The sequence below is a fragment of the Aegilops tauschii genome, chromosome 3 (assembly GCF_002575655.3).
Source record: "Aegilops tauschii subsp. strangulata cultivar AL8/78 chromosome 3, Aet v6.0, whole genome shotgun sequence".
Taxonomy (NCBI): domain Eukaryota; kingdom Viridiplantae; phylum Streptophyta; class Magnoliopsida; order Poales; family Poaceae; genus Aegilops; species Aegilops tauschii.
The window spans coordinates 384,034,464-384,057,690 of record NC_053037.3 but is presented as its reverse complement, the minus strand read 5'-3'; the positions used below and the strand labels follow the sequence as shown (position 1 = coordinate 384,057,690).

Below are 23,227 nucleotides of genomic sequence, written 5' to 3'. Positions count from 1 at the left end.
AACCGTCCACGAACAGTCCCTCAAATCTAAGACCGAATGCACGACCTCTCTACTTGGTTGCAAGCGTGCAGCCTTCACGATCTGGCAACGCTTCGCCGCCCGGAACTAATCATCACCGAGAATTAGAGGGAGGACATTAGAACCACACTTGGCTTCTAATTATGAGGATTAGAAGATCTATATCTAGCTCAAATTAGATCAACTAGGATCAACTAGAACTAGAACTAGAACTAGAGAAAACTAGAGGAGGCTCCAAAACTTGTGTATCTCCATAGAGCAAAAAACCCTAGTATATATAAGTTGGAGGGGAGGGAGAGGGAAGCCACCAAGGAGGGAAGGCCCCACCTTGGTGCGCCGGCCTAGGGGGAGGAGTTGGAGTCCTCCCCTAGTAGATTCGGCCTCCCCTTCTGGAAAGGGGCCGCACCACCTCCACTTGGGCCCTTGTGGCCCAAGTTACCTTCTCCGGTTTAACCTTTTAAGGTCCGTTGATATTAAATTTAATATAAAAGCCCTCTAGTCAATATTAGACCCTTCCCAAAAACATTTTCCACCTATATATTATTTATCGGTATTACCCGATACTCTCCGAAACCCTTTCGGTGACCCTGAAACGTTTCCAGATCCTCTCGAAACTATTTCGAATATTTATGAAACAATTCCACAAATATATTATTATCACTCCCGTCCTACTAACACTCTACAGATCATGATTGCCTTAAGCTTGTGACCCCGTAGGTTACTCATAGACATGAACGAAACCGTTTGTTCAATGACCGATAGCGGAACCGTGGACGTCTGTATCTATCCTTATGAGCACAAGAATGACATTCTATTGAAACTTTGGTTATCATGTGATGTTCCCTTTGCTTCGTGATACTTCACAAAACCCGGGATGCATCGGTATCCTCCCGAGTCATCACATGCTCACTATACCGTTATCCTCGTTACCTGTTTTGTTCTTCTTTCTCGTTGTCGTGTTCTGGCATCCTCGTGACGTAGTCACCTATGTCAGGACGGACAATGATGGATGCCCTCACACTGAGAGGCCCCTAAGAATATCTCTGCATCGTCGGAGGAGCAAATATCACTCTCGAGCTATCTAGTCCCTTGTCAACACTTTTCGATGAGCCCGTAAGTTGTCGTTATGATCACCGTGTTACAAGTGAGAAACCCCATAGTCCAACATATAGTAAGAAGTGACTATGATACTCTCATGGTTTAAGGAGAAAAATCATATATTAACACTCCATGTTATTACAATTGATTACAAACGATATAAACTCAATTCATAAGAGACAAGTTTGGGTCGATTCAATATGATCGTTCTTCCAACGTCATAATCTCAATGTTGTTTTAGGACTATCGTTTACACTCAAGGATATCTTAATATCCGGAAAACATGATCACCAACAACACTTGAGCTAGTCCTAGAGGCAAGACTAGGAATCTTTTTATTTAACCGTTCCACGCGTGTATATGAGTTTTCCACTGAATCGCATATTCTAAAATCATAACAGTTAAAACATAAAATATAAACTCTTTAATTATGAATATGAAAATATAATAATACAAATATTATAGCCTCTAGGGCATAATTCCAACACGACCATGGTCTAACCCAAGGTTTTTACCCGGAACGAGCCAACGAACAGCAGCCGCGCTCACACCCGAACATCCAAGTAGTCCCCACGTCCAAGCCAAGCCAATCCCGCCGGGCCAAAGCTCCTGGCCGCCGTCCACCACGCCAACCATAGCAGCCAGCCGCAGGATGACACCTCGCGTCGCCGAGCCGATGCCCACAACCCGGCGCCAGAAATGAACACACTGGGGCCACCCAGAGCGGCACCGCCCCACTGCCGTCCTCGATCCATGGCTCGCTGTCACACCACACATCCACGGGCACTAGCAAAGACTTCCACCATTGCGGCGCCGCTGCGCCGCCATCCAAGAGCTGTAGCTTGCCGCCGCCAGCACAACTCCCCCGATTGAGGGAGGGGACCCTAGGAACTCCCCGCGCCCCCATAGCCGCACCACCAGAGCATCGCCATCACAGCACACCGGAGCGCCTCTATCGCCAGATCCGGGCGTCGGGCGCCAGATCGACGACGGCTGGCCTTAGCGCCGCCCCACACGCCCTAGCCGGGGAAAGGCAGGAACAATGCCGCCGCTGAGCCCGAGGACGTCGCCCCAGCTTGCCTGTGTCGCCAAGACGCAGTCGCCACCAGATGCAAGCCTCGATTCTGGGCTGAAGCCGCACGAAGCGCGATGAAGGGGCCCCGCCGCCATCGTCCGTCGGGCGGGCTATGCCCGTCGGCATCCTCCGGCGGCGACAGCTAGAGCGAGGGAGGGGGAGGAACGGGGGTGGCAGCTAGGTTATCGCCCGAGCCGTGCCCCGGGGAGCGACACGAGCGAGTGAGTAAATAAGTTTCTGCCATTTATTTCGGCTCCTAAAAAAATGCCATTCATTTTGACCTTTTTCTTATATTTTCCATTTTTAATAAAAGAATACTTTCCAACTTTTATGAATATTTTATAAATTTTCTTTATCATTTAAAAAATGCATGAAACTTTTTCTTAAATCCATGAACACCTCTATAAGACTCATATATTTTTAAATCAAATCATGAGCTATGCTCTAACTCATGAACATTTTATATTACATTTTTTTAAATTCATGTTTGAAAAAATTTGTGAATGGTAAAAAAATGGTTGAAATAAAAAAGTCGATTGAAAATCCGACCGAAATAAAGAAATGGCTGAACATACCGGAACTGAAAAAAGAAGCGCAACATGGGCTGTCGACCCAGCACGTGTTAGAGGGGATATTCTAAAAATAATGGGTTGAATAGGAGCTCTCATTGTGAAAGTACCATTCTTCTCCTGAGCATAAATGCACTTTGACCCATGAAAAAGAAAAATGAATAACAATAGAAATTCTGAAATTTTCCGAATTAAACATTGTTGAATGTTTTACATACATACATAGTTTCATGAGGAGAAAACGAGTTCGCAATGCTCTGGACAAAAAATATCAGTGCTTGAAAATGCATTCCAAAATAGTATTTTTGACATCGATTCTTTTTTGGGCCAGAATATTTGGACATGTTTTTTCTTCAAAAAAATGCACGCATGTAAAAAATCTTCAATGTTTGTTGCCATTAAAAAAAATTCATTTTACACTTTTTTGTGTTTTTACTATTCATCAGGGAGCATTTGAGGTGTCTCGCTCTCTTGTTTGGAGCTGATGACGCAAGACATGAGGAGTAACATCGCTAAAGGTCTAGGCAATGCCCCATGTTGGGCCAATTGTTATGGAATTTTCTATTTGACAAGTTTTAAAAATTTATTGGGTTTAGGAAGAGGAAAAAAATATTAATGTTCACGCATATAAAAATCTACTGAATATCATATCCCGTGGTAACATCTACTCCGTCCATTCCAAAATATAGTGCGCCCGCGCTTCCGAGGTTCAACTTTGACCATAAATTTAACCAACAAGACCGACTGTGAAGGGAGCAAAAGTTATACCAATGAATTCGTATTCAAAAGAAGTTTTCAATTATATAATTTTTTCTCCCGACGCAGTCGGTCTCGTTGGTTAAATTTATGGTCAAAATTGAAGCACGGGAATAGAGGAAGCGCTATATTTTGAAACGAAGGGAGTACTGATTTTGCTATCGGCAAAGTACGCATTTGAAAAAAAGTTCACAACATATTTTAAATATATTCACACTTACTTTTGTATATTATGGTGCCAGATAGGAAAAGTACGCATTTAAGGTTGTTTAATGGGCCATGCAGCGCCGCACGAAGATAGCTTTAGATGGACGGTGTTTATCATGGCCCATTAAACAAGATACATTTGTTTATTCACATAAATTGTTCCTGGTATGAAAATATAAATATTCTTATATTCAAAAGAATTTTTTATGTATAATAAAAGTACTGTTCATTAGCATAAGAGTCAATGTTCATATATATCAAAAGAAACTTAATGTATTATTCAATCTTGGATATATGAAGAAATACAAATTTCAAAGTAATAGTAAAAATATGCATGGATCTGTGAAAATAATAATAAAAGTAAAACACAGAATGGGGAATGTGAAAAATAAACACAGGAAAAGTAAATTAAAAAGGGAAAAAGATTAAAGAAAACATAAAAAAGTAAGGTACCAAAAATATAAAAATGGGAAAGGTAATAAAAAAATCTGGAAAATGAAACAACCAAAAAGCGGAAAACCAAAGTGAAAAGATCCAGATGGGTCGGTCCCATTAAGATATGTTGGGGGGGGGGGGGGGGGGGGTTGTCTTCACGGATTACTTAGCGTCGGATTTTTGATAGTTTAGATACTTTGTACTCTCGTAGAGGATCGGCAGAAGAGAGGGGACATATAAACCTAGCCATTGGAGAGTGTTTAAGTCACAACTTATTTTAGTATTTGGAGAAAAATATGCAATTAGATTCATCTTAAGATGTAGTTTAATATGTTACATCTATGGACTTCAATAGCTGGCGAATATTCGCTGGGGAAGATGGCATTTGCGAATGATTTCTATGGCAATTTTAGCTATAGGGGGTGGCAGTTTCTTTAGACTAGCATGGGAATTCCTTCGTGGAAGACATTATTTTTAAAAAACTACCAAAAGATCTCAATCAAACGTTGTGAGGGCGTTCGCTGGGAGTTCCTTCCTAGCGAACGTTTGCCAGTTAGCATTTCTATACAACTATTTAGTAATAGAGGATAGGGCATATAAGCATTCCATCGATAAAGATTAAAAAGGACAAAAGGAATGTTGGAAATGCTACTCACTCGCATGGGAATATAAGCTTGGCAGAGAAACTTAGGTCATCAATGTAAGCACTGACATGTGTACAATATGCCACAAAAATATATGCCAAGAAAATTCATTCGACTGTGAATATTTTATGATATAGTACGGCACGGCACATTTTTCACCAATCAAATCGAAGGCCTAAAAATCCATTCCGACTAATGTTCCCATTCGTTGGAGAAGTCAAGTTGTGTTTTTATTCCCCGCCTGGTATCTCTGAGGTTTTGGGTTTATGTACTGCATGTGCGCAAGAAAAATCTGAGTATAGTAAAGAAACAAATGGAACTTGAATGCTAGTGACACCATGTCTGTTATAAGTGGAGAATTGTTCATATTGCTCTCCACAACCAATACAAGAGTTACGAAATCAAAAACAAAAAGAATTGATTTCACGTACACTTTTACTCTGCGTTCTTCCGCTTTACAAGACTAAGCACACTACAAAGTTGCAGTTTGGATCGATTAACCTTTTCGACCCAAGTCTCTAGTGTAAATATATATTTGTGCACTAGTAAAGTACATTTGGAGAGACCATATGGGCGGTGTGGACTGCCTACGCCCCATGGAAATCTTTTGCTTGGCGGGCCGCGGGCATGCTGTTACTCTATGGCATATCGTCGTGCCAGTCGCCATCTGAACAGCATGCATGCACCCGGAGAGTCAGCTCATCAGGGGTGTATCTTCACCCAAGCGGCTTTGCTCGGCACCCCCTTGACCAGAACGAACACCAAGTAGTAGCCTGGCGGCGCGAGCGTCGGCTTGGACGGCGTCTGGGCCGTGATCTTGTACTTGTTCCCTTCTGGCTTGAACGCGGTGACCTGCAGTACCAGCAGCCGCTGATTCTGCGAGAAGCCGTGTGTGGTGAACGGCGGCGCGTACATGGTCACCTTCATGTCGGCCTCGGTCACGGCTGGCCCGCGCGACGTGAACCTGAGCGTGAGCTTGTCCCCGTACTTCACCCCGTTCGCTGGGACCGACGCCAGGTCGATCTCCGGCCTGGTGGCGACAAGCTCCGGGGCGAGGTACGGCGGGGTGTACCGCTCGACGCGCACCTCCGTCGGGAAGTCGACGCCAGAGAAGTTGTAGGCCGAGTTGGTGTTGCCGCCGGCCACGAGCACGGTGGCGTCGGGCAGCACGGCGCTGCTGGAGTGGTACATGCGTGGGATGTTGGACGCGGCCAGGGCGCGGAACCGCGCGCCCCGTCGTTTCCGCGGAGAGTAGAGAAGCGGGGTCAGCACCGGTTCCCGGGCGAAAACCCACCCCGAGCAGCCCTGGGCGGCGCCGTTGAGCAGCAGGAGGTCTCCGGTGGGCAGTATGAGCATGTCGCCCATCACGCGGCCCACTGGCATGAAGTCGATCGCCCACCGCGCCCCGGGCTTAGACGGGTTGATGCGCCCGCAGTCCCGGAGCGCGTGCGGGAACTTGTTGGCCTCGCCGAGCTTGAAGGCTTCTTTGGGGGCGCCGCCGCACACTATCACCTCCGCGCTCAGCCTCTCACCGCGGCGGAGATCGAGGGGAAGCAGAGCGGACATGCCGGAGGCAGGGTAGTTCCGTGCACCGCCGTTGAGCTTCGGGAGCTCGCGGAGGACCTGCCCGTTCTGGGGGTCGAAAACGATGGAGCGGTCGTTGGCGAAGAGGAAGACGGTCCCCTCCGGGAGGAGGTGGACGAAGGGGTACAGGTTGTTCTCCACGTCATCTGTCGTTTGTTGAAGAAGCGGGAGGGGAGTGAATTGGGTGTTCAACTGGCCGGCGGCCGGGACGAACTCGTAGCTGAACGATCGCCGCCCGCCGACCACGATGAAGCGGCCGTCCGGGAGCACCTGCTGCGTTGCGTACCTGCGAGCTCATGCATGCAAGAACCAGTTGTAAATTCCTTCTTGATCATATCTGTTATACTACTGTCAATTAGTAGAGTATTACTTAATTCCACATATGAAAATTGGTTGATTAATATAGCTAGCTAAATCATGAAGCACGACTCTACTCATTAGCTAGCTAGACTATGTACGTAGGAGTACCATCTTCCTTCGGCCAAGGTATTGGGGAACTCGACCCAGTCGGCATTTCCTTGTGGGTTCAGGCGTCTCACAACCTTCACCCCTTCGAAGTAGCCGCCCGTTTGCACCAGCATGCCGTCCACGTCGAACGCTCCCGACGAGCACCACGTATCGGTTAAGATCTGCAGGCACGCTCCCGATGAACAGCATGCACGCGAGAAGCAAATCGGCGCGGCGAACAATCAGCCAAGCAAACCAACCTTGAGAGGCCGGACCGCGCCAGTGTTGTAATCGAACTCCACGGCGTGCGCCGAGCAGTCCATGCCGCCCGGCGGGTCGCTCCGGGGGTCGACGCGGCAGTTCCCTGCCGGCAGCTGCATGAGCGACGGCCCCGTCGTGGTCGTGTCGAACATGACGGCCTTGCCGTGCCGCATCACCGCCAGGTGCATCGCGGACACGCCCGCGTTCTCGCTCAGGATGTTCCACAAACCGGCGAATCCCCCGGCATTGTCCACGGGGAGCACCACCCTGTCCATGTTTGCCTTGGTGGGCGGGGACCTGTTCGGCACCCTCAAGAGTCCCACCTGCTGGCCCTGCGCCACCCCGACGACGGCGAGGGCGAGTAGCGCCGCGGCGAGGGCGCCAGGGCGGAGGAGCGGCGCCATTGTCAGAGAGAAGATGCCCCTCATTCTTCCTTCTTACGATCTTGTGGAGAATGGAATGGTGCACCCTCCCTTCCCTTTGTGCCCATTGTGTCGTCGCGAGCTTATAATTCTATACAGCGGGTGTGCCTTGTTTGGGTTGGGAGATTGGAGAAGCACGAGGAGCGCTCGTTCAAATATAGAAATTTCTGAACGGTGGCCGTGGTTCGCGCCAAAACCAGGAAAGAACAGAGGGCTTCTCTTTTACGCAGGTGAACCTATACAGCACTGCACGTGCTTGGTTTATTCTGGGAGCCTGGGACATGATTAAGATCATGGATAGAGTATGTTTTCATATGCACGTGGTAATTTGTTTGTTCAACTATAAGATTATCGCAATTGTTCGAGAAAGAGATATTTTCTCCATATTTGTTTATTTTAGAAAAGGAGGAAGACCTCCGGCCTCTGCATCTGGGCAATGCATGCAGCCACTTTATTGATATTCACAAAAGATCTTACAAAAAAATACAGCAGTAAGTCTGAAGCCACCATCTAGACAACATCTGTCGCTACTCCTATCCAGTTGATGGAAGGATGCTCATAGTCCGGGCCTAATACCACATACCTCGCAATCAAGCCTAACATCTAAGACCTGAGACCCCAACCAAGCCACTTACCAGGTACGGGGCACACACCGGTCCGGCGCCCTCTTAGAGGCCGCCGCCGCCAACTGCCACCATTCCATCTTTAGAGCTGTACTGACGCATCATCCTTGCCCGGTCTAGTTGCCGTCGACGCCACCACGGCGCCCAATAGCACCACCTCCCTGCGCGCGAACTACTGAGCACGTCGCGGTCGCTACCGGTACACCTCAGCAGCATGTCGCCAAGTACCACCAGCCGACACAACTTCAAGTCTTTGAAAGATCTGTCGTGCGTAGCACCTGCCGACCAGGCATGACACGGCGTAACACCTGTCGGCCAGGCATGACTTGACATCTCCACCGAAGCTCCATGCAAGATGAAGCCACTCCACCTCCTGCCTCTGACTTCCAGCGCTGCTCCACAAACGATGACTCCAAGCAAGAAACGACACTGCAGTGCCGCCATCGTCGGATCTGGAAAACCAGATTCTAGGGTTTCCCCCGGAGCAGCACGAATGCATCGACAATAGTTACACGACGATGCCTTCATCAAGGTAACGACACAGAACGCCGCCATTACCTGCCATCGGCTCAGTTTTCACCGGCAACTATGTCTTCCCGACTCGCAACCGTAGTTAGATGATGGATCTCGAGATCTGCCCATCTAGCGTCAGGCCGACCACCTCCGGCGAAGGAGATGGCCACCACTGCCGCGTCTAGGGCCAGAGCCCCCGACGCCCTCGTGTTGCAGGTCCAACCAAGACGCCGCTTGACGTAGCCGGATTAGCGAAGATGCACGATTGCGTGTGGAGCGGCTCGTTGAAGCCCATCTGGGCCCAGATCGGGCGCCCTAGCTGCCGTCGCAGAGATCTCACCATCGCCGGCTCCAGCATGCCGACCCTGGTCGTCGTCGGCCTGCGCCACCGCCCTTGATTCGACCGGAGTAGAACACCGCCACCTAGATCCAATTGCGGGCCTAGGAGGATTGTCGTCGCCGCCGCTACGGGCGTAGGCTTAGCCTGCGACACCCCTAGCGACGGCGGCGGGAGGTGGGGGCCGCTGGCGCCTACTGGAGGCGGCCGACGGGGTTTCCCCGGTGCGGGGTGGCGCTGCCCACGGGTTGGGGGGGGGAGGAGGAGCTCAGCTACGAGATGTGTCTAAAATTGGGGGAGAATTTCACTTCCCCGGCCTCTGCACCAACTAGGGATGCATACGACCTTTTAAGTATGAGTACTAGGATTTTTAATCTCGGTTACGCACCGAGCCTAGTCCTCAATAAATGTGTGAGTACCAGGAAAGTCTGGTCCTCAAAAACTAGGACATGATTATGGTTGTGTAACTTTGAGAATATTATAATTTGCACTTAAATTGCATGTATATGCTCATATTGTACTCACTGATCAAACAACTAGATAAGAACGTTAGAGATTAATCATCCCTTGAAAGGCCGGAATTGACTAACATGTTAAGAGCATCTACAATGGTGCTATCTTCGGAGTGCCACATAAGATAAACAATGAGGTGGAGGAGAGAGAAATCATAAGAAAATGATTATCTTCTCTTATTTAAGAGATGATCTCTTAGCACAATTATGTCTCATCATGTTTTTAGAAATTTCTAGTTATTGAAGATAAGACTAAGAGATAACCCATCGTAGGCATGATTTTATTGCCATCTCTTGATAAATAAGTTGAGAGGCAAAACATTAAGCCCCTATCTTTCTCTGTGTTCGACGGATGCCTTTTGTTCTAAAAATATGCTTTGATTACTAGCAATCATAGAAGACTATATGATAATTGAGTATGTGGAGCTCTTACTTAGACTTTGTTGAAAATAAGTTGAATTTCAATTGTTTGGTGACTAAGAACATATGTTGTTAAGTTTCAAAAGAATGCATTGTTTGAACCATAACATATGAATTGATTGCTACTTTATTATGATGAGTTTTATGAGAAAAATTTGGTGTTATAATGCTAGGAAAAGTGATTGAAATTATCATAGATCAAACTTATACACTATGCTAGCATTCATACTTCATAAATTATTTCTTTTATCATTTACCTACTCGAGGATGAGCAGGAATTAAGCTTGGGGATGCTTATACGTCTCCAATGTATCTATAATTTATGAAGTATTCATGCCATGTGTGCAATAATTTCATATGGTTTTGGTATGGTTTGATTAGAACTAACCCGGACTGACACTGTTTTCAGCAAAAATGTTGTTTTTTGTGCAGAAATAAAAGTTCTCGGAATGGGCTGAAAATTTATGGTGATTTTTTATGGACAAAACTAGACCCCTAAAGCTTCTAGGAAGGACCGGAAGCCTCACGAGGAAGCGGCAAGCCTGGGGGGCGCGCCCTCCCTCCAGGGCGCGCCGGACAGGCTTGTCGCTCCCTCGTGGGTCCCCTTGACATGAGACCTACGCCAAAAATTCATATAAATACCCAAGATCCCAGAAAGAACCCTAGATGAGAAGTTCCGCCGCCGCAAGCCTCTATATCCATGAAAACTCAATCGGGACCCTGTTTTGGCACCCTGCCGGAGGGGGAAATCATCACCGGAGGCCATCTTCATCATCCCGGCAGCCACCATGATGAGGAGGGAGTAGTTCACCCTCGGGGCTGAGGGTATGTACTAGTAGCTATGTGTTTGATCTCTCTCTCTCTCTCTCTCTCTCTCTCTCTCTCTCTCGTGTTCTTGATTTGGCACAATCTTGATGTACCGCGAGCTTTGTTAATATAGTTTGATCATATGGTGTTTCTCCCTCTCTATCTGGTTGTGATGAATTGAGTTTTTACCTTTGAGGTTTCACTATTTTCGGATTGAATACTTTGTTGGATTTGAGAACACTTGATGTATGTCTTGCATCTGAATACACGTGGTGACAATGGGGTATTATAATAATTCACTTGATGTATGTTTTGGCACTCAACTTGCGGATTTCCGAGGTGACATTGGGGTAATCTATGCATAGGGGTTGATGCATGTTTTCGTCCTAGTTTCTCCGATAGAAATCTTGGGGCACTCTTTGAAATTCTTTGTGTTGGATTGAATGTTATGAATCTGAAGTTGTTTGATGCGTACCGTATAATTGACTCACGGATACTTGTGGTGACATGTGAGTATCTAGATGACATTAGAGTTAGTTGATGCATATCATATGGTGTTATTTTAGTACGAACTCTAGTACTGTTTGTGACACTTATAAGAATAGCTCAATAGATTGATCAGAAAGGGTAACTTTGAGGTGGTATCGTACCCTACAAACAATTTCATCTTATGTTCTCCGCTAGATAAGAACTTTGGAGTAATTCTTTGTCATGCGTTGAGGGATTGTTATATGATTCAATTATGTCAGCACTGCTGAGAGATTGCACTAGTGGAAGTATGAACCCTATGCCTTGTTTTCAAGCATTGCAATACTGTTTGTGCTCACTTTGCCACCTTGTTGTTTTTATATTTCCAGATTACAAAAACCAATATCTACTATCCATACTACACCTGTATCACCATCTCTTCTCCAAACTAGTGCACCTATACAATTTGCCATTGTATCGGGTGTGTTGGGGACACACGATATTTCTTGTATTTGGTTGCAGGATTGCTTGAGAGAGACCATCTTCATCCTACGCCTCCCACGAATTGATAAACTTTAGGTCATCCACTTGAGGGAAAATTGCTACTGTCCTACAAAACTCTGCGCTTGGAGGCCCAACACGAGTCTACAAGAATAAGTTGTGTAGTAGACATCACGGATCACGGAGGACATGGCCTTGTTGAATGGCATGATGGCCTTGAGGAACTTCCGCTTGATCCAACTATCATATGTATCCTTACTCCCATGATCTAGGAGTGAGATCGCGAGATTTGTGAACCTCCAGTAGAGCTCACGAGGATCCTCATCTTCATTCATCACAAACTCTTCAGCCTCATCAAGTATCACCTCAAAGTTGGAGCGTTGAATGCTCGAGCTCCCCTTGTACAAAGAAACAATGTGTTCCCATGCATCTTTTGTACGAGTGAATGGACACAAGTAAGCTAGCTCTTCGGGAGGCACTGCGACTTGAAGGATGAACAAGGCGAAGTGGTTGAATTGATTGTCCACCTCTTCTCTTGGGGTGAGGTTGTTTGGATCATGCGGGTAGAAGCCTTGTTCAATGATTCTCCAAAGATGTATTGAGCTCTGATTCAAATGAGACTTGATACGAAAAACCCAATTAGGAAAATCATTCTTCACAAGCTTAGGAGGAGAACCAAGGTTGTTAATATGAGGTGAGGGGACCGGTCCTCCATAGACCCGGGGAGGGGCAACTGCGGCATGGATGCCCGTCCCATTCTTTCCTTGAGGCATCTTATCTTTTTCACGACTAGTTCCCTCCTTACTGGACTTGGCATGCGAATCCGAGACGGTGAGATTAACTGATACGTCTCCATCGTATCTACTTTTCCAAACTCTTTTGCCCTTGTTTTGGACTCTAATTTGCATGATTTGAATGGAACTAACCTGGACTAACGTTGTTTTCAGTAGAATTGCCATGGTGTTAATTTTGTGCAGAAATAAAAGTTCTCGGAATGACCTGAAACTACACAGAGATCATTTTTGGAATAAATAAAAATATTGGCGAAAGAATTAACCAAAGGGGACCCACACCATGTCCACAAGGGTGGAGGGCGCGCCCTCCGTCCTTGTGGGTCCCACGAGGCTCCACCGACCTCAACTCCAACTCCATATATTCACGTTCAGGGAGAAAAAAACTAGAGAGAAGGATTCATTGGGTTTTACGATATGGAGCCACCGCCACCTCCTCTTCTTCCTCAGGAGGGCAGATCTGGAGTCCGTTCGGGGCTCCGGAGAGGGGAAATCGTCGCCATTGTCATCATCAACCATCCTCCATCACCAATTTCATGATGCTCACCGCTGTGCGTGAGTAATCTCATCGTAGGCTTGCTGGACGGTGATGGGTTGGATGAGATTTACCATGTAATCGAGTTAGTTTTGTTAGCGTTTGATCCCTAGTATCCACTATGTTCTAAGATTGATGTTGCTATGACTTTGCTATGCCTAATGCTTGTCACTAGGGCCCGCCATGATTTCAGATCTGAACCTATTATGTTTTCTTGAATATATTTGTGTTCTTGATCCTATCTTGCAAGTTATAGTAACCTACTACGTGTTATGATCCGGCAACCCCGGAGTGACAATAGTCGGGACACTTCCCGGTGATGACCGTAGTTTGAGGAGTTCATGTATTCACTAAGTGCTAATGCTTCGGTCCGACACTCTATTAAAAGGAGGCCTTAATATACCTTAGTTTCCAATAGGACCCCGCTGCCACGGGAGGGTAGGACAAAAGATGTCATGCAAGTTCTTTTCCATAAGCACGTATGACTATATCCGGAATACATGCCTACATTATATTGATGAATTGGAGCTAGTTCTGTGTCACCCTATGTTATAACTGTTGCAAGATGAATGCCATCCGACATAATTATCCATCATTGATCCATTGCCTACGAGCTCGTTTCATATTGATCTTTGCTTCGTTACTTTTCCGTTACCACTGTTACGATTGCTATAAAACTGATAGTGTTACTTTTGCCACCGTTACCGTTACTTCCCTACTACTTTGCTACTAAATACTTTGCTGCAGATATTAAGTCTTTCAGGTGTGGTTGAATTGACAACTCAGCTGCTAATACTTGAGAATATTATTTGGCTCCCCTTGTGTCGAATCAATAAATTTGGGTTGAATACTCTACCCTCGAAAACTGTTGCGATCCCCTATACTTGTGGGTTATCAAGACCTTTTTGTGGCACCATTGCCGGGGAGCATAGATCCTTTCTCCGAGTCACTTAGGATTTATATCTTTTGATCACAATGAGGAGTTTGAAAGATCAAAGAACCAAGATTTTTCCCTCAACTACGAGGGGAGGTACGGAACTGCCATCTAGTTCTGCACTTGATTCTCCTTCTGTTTTGAGTAAACTTGCGACACTTACACCTGCTATTGATTCTGATATGTCACATGTTATTGATGATTCCATTTCTGCTATGCATGATTCTTATGATGATACTACTTCTCTGCTCGATAATACTGTGCCACTAGGTGAATTTCTTGATGAACAACTTGCTAGGGTTAGAGAGAACGAAATTACTGAAACTGAGGATATTATTGAAACTGAAGATTATGATTCTCCCCCTAGATATGAATTGCCTATTGTACCTGAGGGTTATGTTATAGATAAATAAACTGCTAGAGACTTGTTTGCTTGCAATGATAGAGACGATCTTAAAAAACCGCTAGCTTAGCTGAAAGAAAAGTCTTTGAATGCTAGAATGAAATATGATCCCACTTTTGCTACTTCACCTATCTTTGTTACTGATAAGGATTATGAATTCTCTGTCGATCCTGAGTTAATTACTTTGGTTGAATCTGATCCTTTCTATGGTTATGAATCTGAAACTGTTGTGGCACATCTTACTAAATTAAATGATATAGCCACCATATTTGCTCATGAGGAAATTTTTTGCTATTACTATATTCTTAAGTTGTTTCCTTTCTCATTAAAGGGTGTTTCTAAGTTATGGTTTAATTCTCTTGCTCCTAGTTGTGTGCGTAGTCCCCAGGATATGATTTACCACTTCTCTGCAAAATATTTCCCCGCTCATAAGAAACAAGCTGCCTTAGGGGAAATATTTAACTTTGTACAAATTAAAGAAGATAGTCTCCCGCAAGCTTGGGGAGGCTTCTCCAATTACTTAATGCTTGCCTGATCATCCTCTCAAGAAAAATGAAATACTTGATATCTTTTATAATGGACTAACCGATGCTTCCAAAGACCACCTGGATAGTTGTGCTGGTTGTGTTTTCAGGGAAAGAACTGTTGAGCAAGCTGAATTGCTATTGAATAATATATTGAGTAATGATAATGATTGGACACTTCCTGAACCAACTCCTAAGTCAACTCCGAAGAAAAGGGGTATTCTATTTCTCAGTCCTGAAGGTATGCAAGAGGCAAAGAAATCTATGAAAGAAAAAGGAATTAAAGCTGAATATGTCAAGAATCTACCACCTATTGAAGAAATACATGGTCTTGATAACCCGACACAGGTAGTAGAGGTAAACTCTCTCCATAGATTTGATGAAGGTGATATTCCTCATAATAAGTCTGCTAGTCAATGCTTGGATGAGTTTGATAATTTTATTGTTAGACAAGAAAATTTCAATGCTCATGTCAGTAGACAACTGAAACATAATGCACAAATGCTTGACCACTTGGGTGATTATATGAGTAGAGCAGTTAACGATCTTAAGCTTATTAGTAAGCATGCTTCCATGGTTACAACTCAAGTAGAAGAAGTACTTAAGGCACATGATGAATTTCTTAATGAGTAAAATAGTAAGAATAATGATAATGCTGTTAGGGTTATGACTAGAGGTGGTAAAATGACCCAGGAACCTTTGTATCCTGAGGGCCATCCTAAGAGAGTTGGGTAAGATTCTCAGAGAACTAATACTGATGCACCTAGTCGTTCTAATAAAAAGAAAAAGAAAACTGATAGGACTTTGCATGCTTCTAGTGAACCTGTTATAGACACACCTGAGAATCCCAATGATATTTGTATTTCTGATGCAGAGACACAATCTGGCGATGAACATGAACCTAGTGATAATGTTAATAATTATGTTCATGTTGATGGCCAACCTAGTAATGATAATGATGTAGAGATTGAATCTGATGTTGATCTTGATAACCCACAATCAAAGAATCAATGTTATGATAAGAGAGACTTCGTTGCTAGAAAACATGGTAAAGAGAGAGAACCATGGGTTCAGAAACCCATGCCCTTTCCTCCTAAACCATCTAAGAAAAAGGATGATGAGGATTTTGAGCGCTTTGCTGAAATGATTAGACCTATCTTTTTGCGTATGTGTTTGACTGATATGCTTAAAATGCCTCCTTATTCTAAGTATATGAAAGATATTTTTACAAATAAAAGAAAGATACCAGAAGCTAAAATTTCCAACGTGCTTGCTAATTATACTTTTAAGGTTGGAAGACCAAAGAAACTTGGAGATCCAGGAGTACCAACTATACCATGCTCCATTAAAAGAAACTATGTTAAAACTGCTTTATGTGATCTTGGAGCCGGTGTTAGTGTTATGCCTTTCTGTTTATATCGTAGATTTGAATTGAATAAGTTGACACCTATTGAAATTTCTTTGCAAATGGCTGATAAATCAACTGCTATACCCATCGGTATTTGTGAGGATGTGCTTGTTATGGTTGCAAACGTTACTATCTTAACGGACTTTGTTATTCTTGATATCCTCGAGGACGACAGTATGTCCATCATCCTTGGCAGGCCCTTTTTGAACACTGTAGGGGATGTTATTGATTGCAACAAAGGCAATGCCACTTTTCATGTTAATGGTAATGATCATATGGTACACTTTCCGAAGAAACAACCTCAAGTTCATAGTATCAATTCTATTGGAAAAATTTCAACTATTACTATTGGAGGTTTTGAATTCCCTCTTCCTACTGTCAAAAAGAAATATGATATTCTTATTGTTCTGGACATGCATATCCCCGTTGAGATAACTTACTGTCATTTGAAAATTCTCCGGTTTCATGTCATTCGGAAGAAGTTTGTTATTAAGACTTGATCAACCTTGTTAATGGATTCCTTTTGATCAGCATGAGATGGATGAATTTAGAAAGCACAAATCTCTGTACCCATCTTTTACTTTCTGTTATTTAGATTAAATAAAGGAAAAATAGTATTTTCTGTCTGTTTTTTGATTATCCATGCAACAAAAAATGTCTCGAAAATAAAAGTTCTCCAAATGCCCTGAAAATCTAGTATGATTTTTTATAAAATATTTGAGAATTTCTGGTACTGAGAACACACCAGGGGGCCTCACCAGTGGGCCACAAGGGTGGAGGGCGCGTCCACCCCCTAGGGCGCGCCCCTACCTTGTGGGTCCCACGTGGGTCCCCTCCACTTATTCCAGCACCCATCCACTTCGTCTTCCTCTAGAAAAAATCATCCCGTAGCTCAAACTCGTGTTCTTGCTCATTTTGCTGCCATTTTCGATCTCCTTGCTCAAAGCTCCTTTCGCAAAACTGCTTTCGGGGATTGTTCTTCGGTTTGTGCCTCTTCCAATGGTCCAATTAGTTTTTGTTCTAGTGCTTTATTTATTGCAAATTTTTGCTGCTGTGGTGACCTTGTTCTCGAGCTTGCATGTCAAATTTAAATGGTCCAAAGTAGTTTTGATGCATGATTTAGCCTCTAGGCACTTGTAGGAGTAGTTGCTATCAATTTTGTTGAGTTTGGTTCACTTTTATTTTGAGTCACTAAATTTTTTAGAATTTTTTCAGAGGAAGAAAAATGTCCAGGAAAATGTACCAAGGTGGTTCTTCGAGGAAGCAAGCACCGAGGCTCGCGATACGTGAGCCGGACCTAGAACCACCAAGGGAAGCTCAAGTGCAGCCTTGTGAATGGCCATCGGATGAATTCATGGTTCATGCAGGTTTCAAGGATGAGTTTTAGGCATACGTACAAAATGCCGACCTTGAGGACTTCGTGTCAGACAAGTGCCAACAATACTATTACCTCACCGATTCCTTTGTGCGGAGGTTTGAGTTTTCATCTAAGCGCAATACCCATACTATCATGTTTGATCTCTAAGATAAATCTTATACCATGGACTTAGAAGATTTTAGTGATGCATGCAAAATTCCAAAGTGGGCTATTCTTAGTGAGCCTCACAAATCTGAATACAATGATTTCCTTGCTAGCATCACCATGGGAGAACTAGAAATACCACACAAGCCACCATAGGGAGCATTCACTTTCCTTCCATACATTATTCTGCTCTCTTTTTAGGTAGATACATTAACGGTAAACATGATCACTGCCACCTTTGCGTTCCAGATCTTATTATCCTCAAGTGTGCGGTGTTAGGTGACAAGCGATATAACTTGGGGGCCATTATTGCGAGGAGGTTACATCTTAATGCTAAAGAGGGAGATTTATTTGGTGGGATTTATGCAACTCGTTTAGCTAATTATCTTAGAGTACCCATTAGAGGTAATGACAAAGAGTCGCCACCCGCTTTTATAGATTATAATGCTATGGTACGCTACCAGTTTCTTGAGAGGAACAAACAGTCCCTCCAGTACCGATTAATCTTTGACAGATGGTGTGTCGTCCATATTACCCTTCCTGCTCCTGCCTTCTTTAACTTTCAGGTAAATGGGAGATAATTTATAACTAGAGAGGAGGCAAACAAGTATGAGAAAGTAGCGGAGGCCGCTCACCTCCAGGAGGCAGCTCGCCAAGCGGTAGCTACCGCAGCACAATACGACCCCAACTATGATTTCGGATATCATCCGGGCCAGTGGTGGCCCTAGACCAACTTACGCCAAAAGCCTAAGCTTGGGGGAGTACGTATTTCTCACCGACATTACATTCATGTTCACACACTCATTTCAGTTGTCCGTGTTCACACTTTTTCATTGTATTATCCATGTTATTTTATTTTCCTTTTTCCCGCTTTCTTCTTGTGTGTTTGAAAAACTTTAAGAAAAACCAAAAAAATAGTTGTAGTTTAGTATTCTTTGCATGCTTAGTTGTAGTATTAAGAATAAAACCCAAAAAGATTTCTCGTTCTTCTTTTGCTTGTTGGGAGCTTTCCCGTGTAAATAGTTTGTCTCGTTCTTGTTTTACTTTCTTCAGAAAAACAAAAACTCCAAAAACATCCCAGTGTGTTTCTTTGAAATTATTTTCCTTCCTTTGGGGGTCGAGAGGATAAGACCACGATGAAAATGTTGAGTGGCTCTCATTTGCATTATTGTTGATCTAACAAAGAGCCCATATTACCTAGTCTTCTCCTTTGAATAAATGTTTGCAGATTCCAGCTTAGTCCAATGCACGTGCACTATTATTACTATCCACACTGTTCGGTCGTGCAAGTGAAAGGAAATAATGACGATATATGATGAAATGATTGAGATGAGGAAAAGCTAGTATGAACTCGACCTATCTTGTTTTTGTAAATATGGTTAGTTCATCGTTCCTGATTCAGCCTATTATGAATGAAACATGTTTGCAATGACAAATAGAGATTATAGTTAGTCATGCCATGCTTAATTATCTAGGAGTTTATAATGGTTTACCTTGCGTGCCAACATGCTTTTAAAATGGTTGTGATGTAGTATGATAGGAGGGTATCCTCCTTTGAATGATTCGAGTGGCTTCACTTGGCACATGTTCACGCATGTAGTTGAAACAACATCAACATAGCCTCTACGATATTTATTTTCATGGTGATTTATATCCTACTCATGCTTGCACTCAATGTTGGTTAATATCAATGCATGTTTATGACTGTTGTCGCTCTCTAGTTGGTCGCTTCCCAGTCTTTTTCTAGCCTTCACTTGTACTAAGCGGGAATACTGCTTGTGCATCCACTTCCATAAACCCAAAGTTGTTCCATATGAGTCCACCATACCTACCTATATGCGGTATTTACCTGCCGTTCCAAGTAAATTTGCATGTGCCAAACTCTAAACCTTCAAATGATAATCTGTTTTGTATGCTCGAATCGCTCATGTACCAACTAGGGATGTCAATATCTTCCATGCTAGGTGGGTTATTCTCACGATGAGTGGACTCTGCTCATCAGTCACGAGAAAATGGCTAGTAACCGGGATGCCCAGTCCCATGCTCAAATCAAATCAAAATATAATTGCAAACAAAACCCCCGCAGGAGTGTTGTTAGTTGGACGGTACCCGTTGTTTTGGACCAGCTGTGGAGTGTGCTTGTTGGTGGTGGGGGAGTATAAACTTTATCATTCTGTTTGGGAACCGCCTATAATGTATCTAGTATGGAAGATACCAAGATCTCTTGGTTGTTAAGTTGACAATGAAAGCATGCCGCTCAAAATATTATTTATCTCTGCTTTAAAAACTCGAGCTCTGGCACCGCAGCAAATCCCTGCTTCCCTCTACGAAGGGCCTATCTATTTACTTTTATCGCTGTGTCATCATCTTCTTATAGAAAGCCGCAGTTAGAGAGCACCACTGTCATTTGTATGAATTTTTATTAATTTATATTGAGTATGACTGTGACTGGATCTCTTTTACCATGATTTACAATGTCTAGTCAGTCTTTGATCTTCAGGGGTGCTCTGCATTTATGTTTTTCAGCCTTAGAAAGGGCTAGCGAGATACCATCTTGTTATATCATACCATGATTGTTTTGAAAAAGTGTTGTCATCCAAGATTTATTATTATTGCTCGCTAGTTGATTATGCCATTGATATGAGTAAATGTGGGACCTAAATGTTATTGTGAATATGGTAAGTTCATGATTTTTGTTGAAAACTTGCATGCTGGCTTTACATATTTGCAACAACAAGATCAAACAGAGTTGTAAAAGTTTTTCTTTATCAGTTTCAGTTTGTCAACTGAATTTCTTGAGGAAAAACAATGAGTTAAGCTTGGGGAGTTGATACGTCTCCATCGTATCTACTTTTCCAAACTCTTTTGCCCTTGTTGACTCTAATTTGCATGATTTGAATGGAACTAACACGGACTGGCGCTGTTTTCAGCAGAATTGCCATGGTGTTATTTTTGTGCAGAATTTTTTTTTCTCGGAATGACCTGAAACTTCACGGAGATCATTTTTGGAATAAATAAGAAATATTGGCGAAAGAATTAACCAAAGGGGACGCATACCCTGTCCACAAGGGTGGAGGGCGCACCCACCCCCTGGGGCACGCCCTCTGTCCTTGTGGGTTCCGTGAGGCTCCACCGACCTCAACTCCAACTCCATATATTCACGTTCAGGGAGAAAAAACCCAGAGAGAAGGATTCATCGCGTTTTACGATACAGAGCCGCCGCCATCTCTTATTCTTCCTCGGAAGGGAAGATCTGGAGTCCGTTCTGGGCTCCGGAGAGGGGAAATCGTCGCCATCGTCATCATCAACCATCCTCCATCACCAATTTCATGATGCTCACCGCCGTGCGTGAGTAATCTCATCGTAGGTTTGCTGGACGGTGATGGGTTGGATGATATTTACCATGTAATCAAGTTAGTTTTGTTAGGGTTTGATCCCTAGTATCCACTATGTTCTAAGATTGATGTTGCTATGACTTTGCTATGCCTAATGCTTGTCACTAGGGCCCGAGTGCCATGATTTCAGATCTGAACCTATTATGTTTTCTTGAATATATTTGTGTTCTTGATCCTATCTTGCAAGTTATAGTCACCTACTACGTGTTATGATCCGGCAACCCCAGAGTGACAATAGTCGGGACACTTCCCGGTGATGACCGTAGTTTGAGGAGTTAATGTATTCACTAAGTGCTAATGCTTTGGTCTGGTACTCTATTAAAAGGAGGCCTTAATATCCCTAGTTTCCAATAGGACCCCGCTGCCATGGGAGGGTGGGACAAAAGATGTCATGCAAGTTCTTTTCCATAAGCACGTATGACTATATCCGGAATACATGCCTACATTATATTGAAGAATTGGAGCTAGTTTTGTGTCAGCCTATGTTATAACTATTGCAAGATGAATGCCATCTGACATAATTATCCATCATTGATCCATTGCCTACGAGCTCGTTTCATATTGATCTTTGCTTTGTTACTTTTCCGTTGCCACTGTTACGATTGCTACAAAACTGCTACTGTTACTTTTGCCACCATTACCGTTACTTCCATACTACTTTGCTACTAAATACTTTGCTGCAGATATTAAGTCTTTCAGGTGTCGTTGAATTGATAACTCAGCTACTAATACTTGAGAATATTCTTTGGCTCCCCTTGTGTCGAATCAATAAATTTGGGTTGAATACTCTACCCTCAAAAACTGTTGCGATCCCCTATACTTGTGGGTTATCAAGATTAACCACTTGCAACGAACCGGTAGAAAGTTTAAGACCCTCAAGTAATTCCTTAAACAAGGATTTGACCTCGGTCGTCATAGAAGTCCTAAGTGAGGCCATAGCCTCATTTAGGTCTTCTTGAGTGACCGTGGCCACCGCATCAGCTGTGGGAAGACCTTCCCCACTAGACCCGTCGTCAACCATACTCTTTAGGCAGTTAAGCTCTTAAAAAGAGACGAGGCTCTGATACCAATTGAAAGGATCATTATGCTTTACTAGAGGAGGGGTGGTGAATAGGCAACTACCAATTTTTAGCTTTTCTTAACAAATTAGGTTTAGCAACAAATAGGTTGTCTAGATATGCAGATAGGTGAACCTATATGACGCTAACAACAACAACAACAACTCGTATTGTGTTGTATCTCTCGCAACAACAACAACAACAACAACAACAACAACAACAACACAAGCAAAATCGAGGGATACAACACAATACGAGCTTGCACAAAGTAAAGGTAAGAGATAACCATAAGTGGAGCCGATGAAGACGAGGATGTATTACCGAAGTTCCTTCCCTTAAGGGGGGAGTACATCTCCGTTGGAATAGTGCGAAGGAACAATGCTCCCCAAGAAGCCACTAGGGCTACCGTATTCTACTCACACCATCACACAATGCAAGATGTCGTGGTTCCACTCATGGTGCCCTTGAAGGCCGCAACCGAACCTTTACAAACAAGGTTGGGGAAATCTCCACAATTTAATTGGAGGCTCCCATTCCCAACACAACCACGAAACTTCACCACATTGGATTTGGCTCCAGGGTGACCTCTTCCGTCTAGAGTGCTCAAACACCCAAGAGTAACAAGATCCTCAAGGGATTAGTGGGGTGAATCGAATATTGATACGTCTCCAACGCATCTATAATTTTTGCTTGTTCCATGCTGTTACATTATCATTATGGGATGTTTTACAATCATTTTATAGCAACTTTATATCATTTTTGGGACTAACCTATTGACATAGTGCCCAGTGCCAGTTCCTGTTTTTGCTTGTTTTTTACTTTGCAGGAAATCCGTACCAAACGGAGTCCAAACGCAGTGAAAATTTTTGGAGAATTTTTCTGGATCAAAAGACACCCATTGGTCCAAACAAGTACCAGAGGGGGGCTCCGAGGGGAGCACAACCCACCTGGGCACACCTG

General features: G+C 43.8%; 1 protein-coding gene across 1 annotated transcript; it reads right to left on the bottom strand.

The window, feature by feature from the left end:
- Positions 1-5,147: 5,147 nt before the first annotated feature.
- On the bottom strand, positions 5,148-9,070 carry LOC109745340 (aldehyde oxidase GLOX-like). The gene is made up of 3 exons (XM_020304455.3): positions 7,094-9,070; positions 6,855-7,015; positions 5,148-6,672 (listed from the first exon to the last, which is right to left on the bottom strand). Exons 1-3 carry the CDS (start codon positions 7,520-7,522, stop codon positions 5,505-5,507), a joined length of 1,758 nt encoding a protein of 585 aa, XP_020160044.2. The 5' UTR covers positions 7,523-9,070; the 3' UTR covers positions 5,148-5,504.
- Between the last annotated feature and the right edge of the window lie 14,157 nt (positions 9,071-23,227).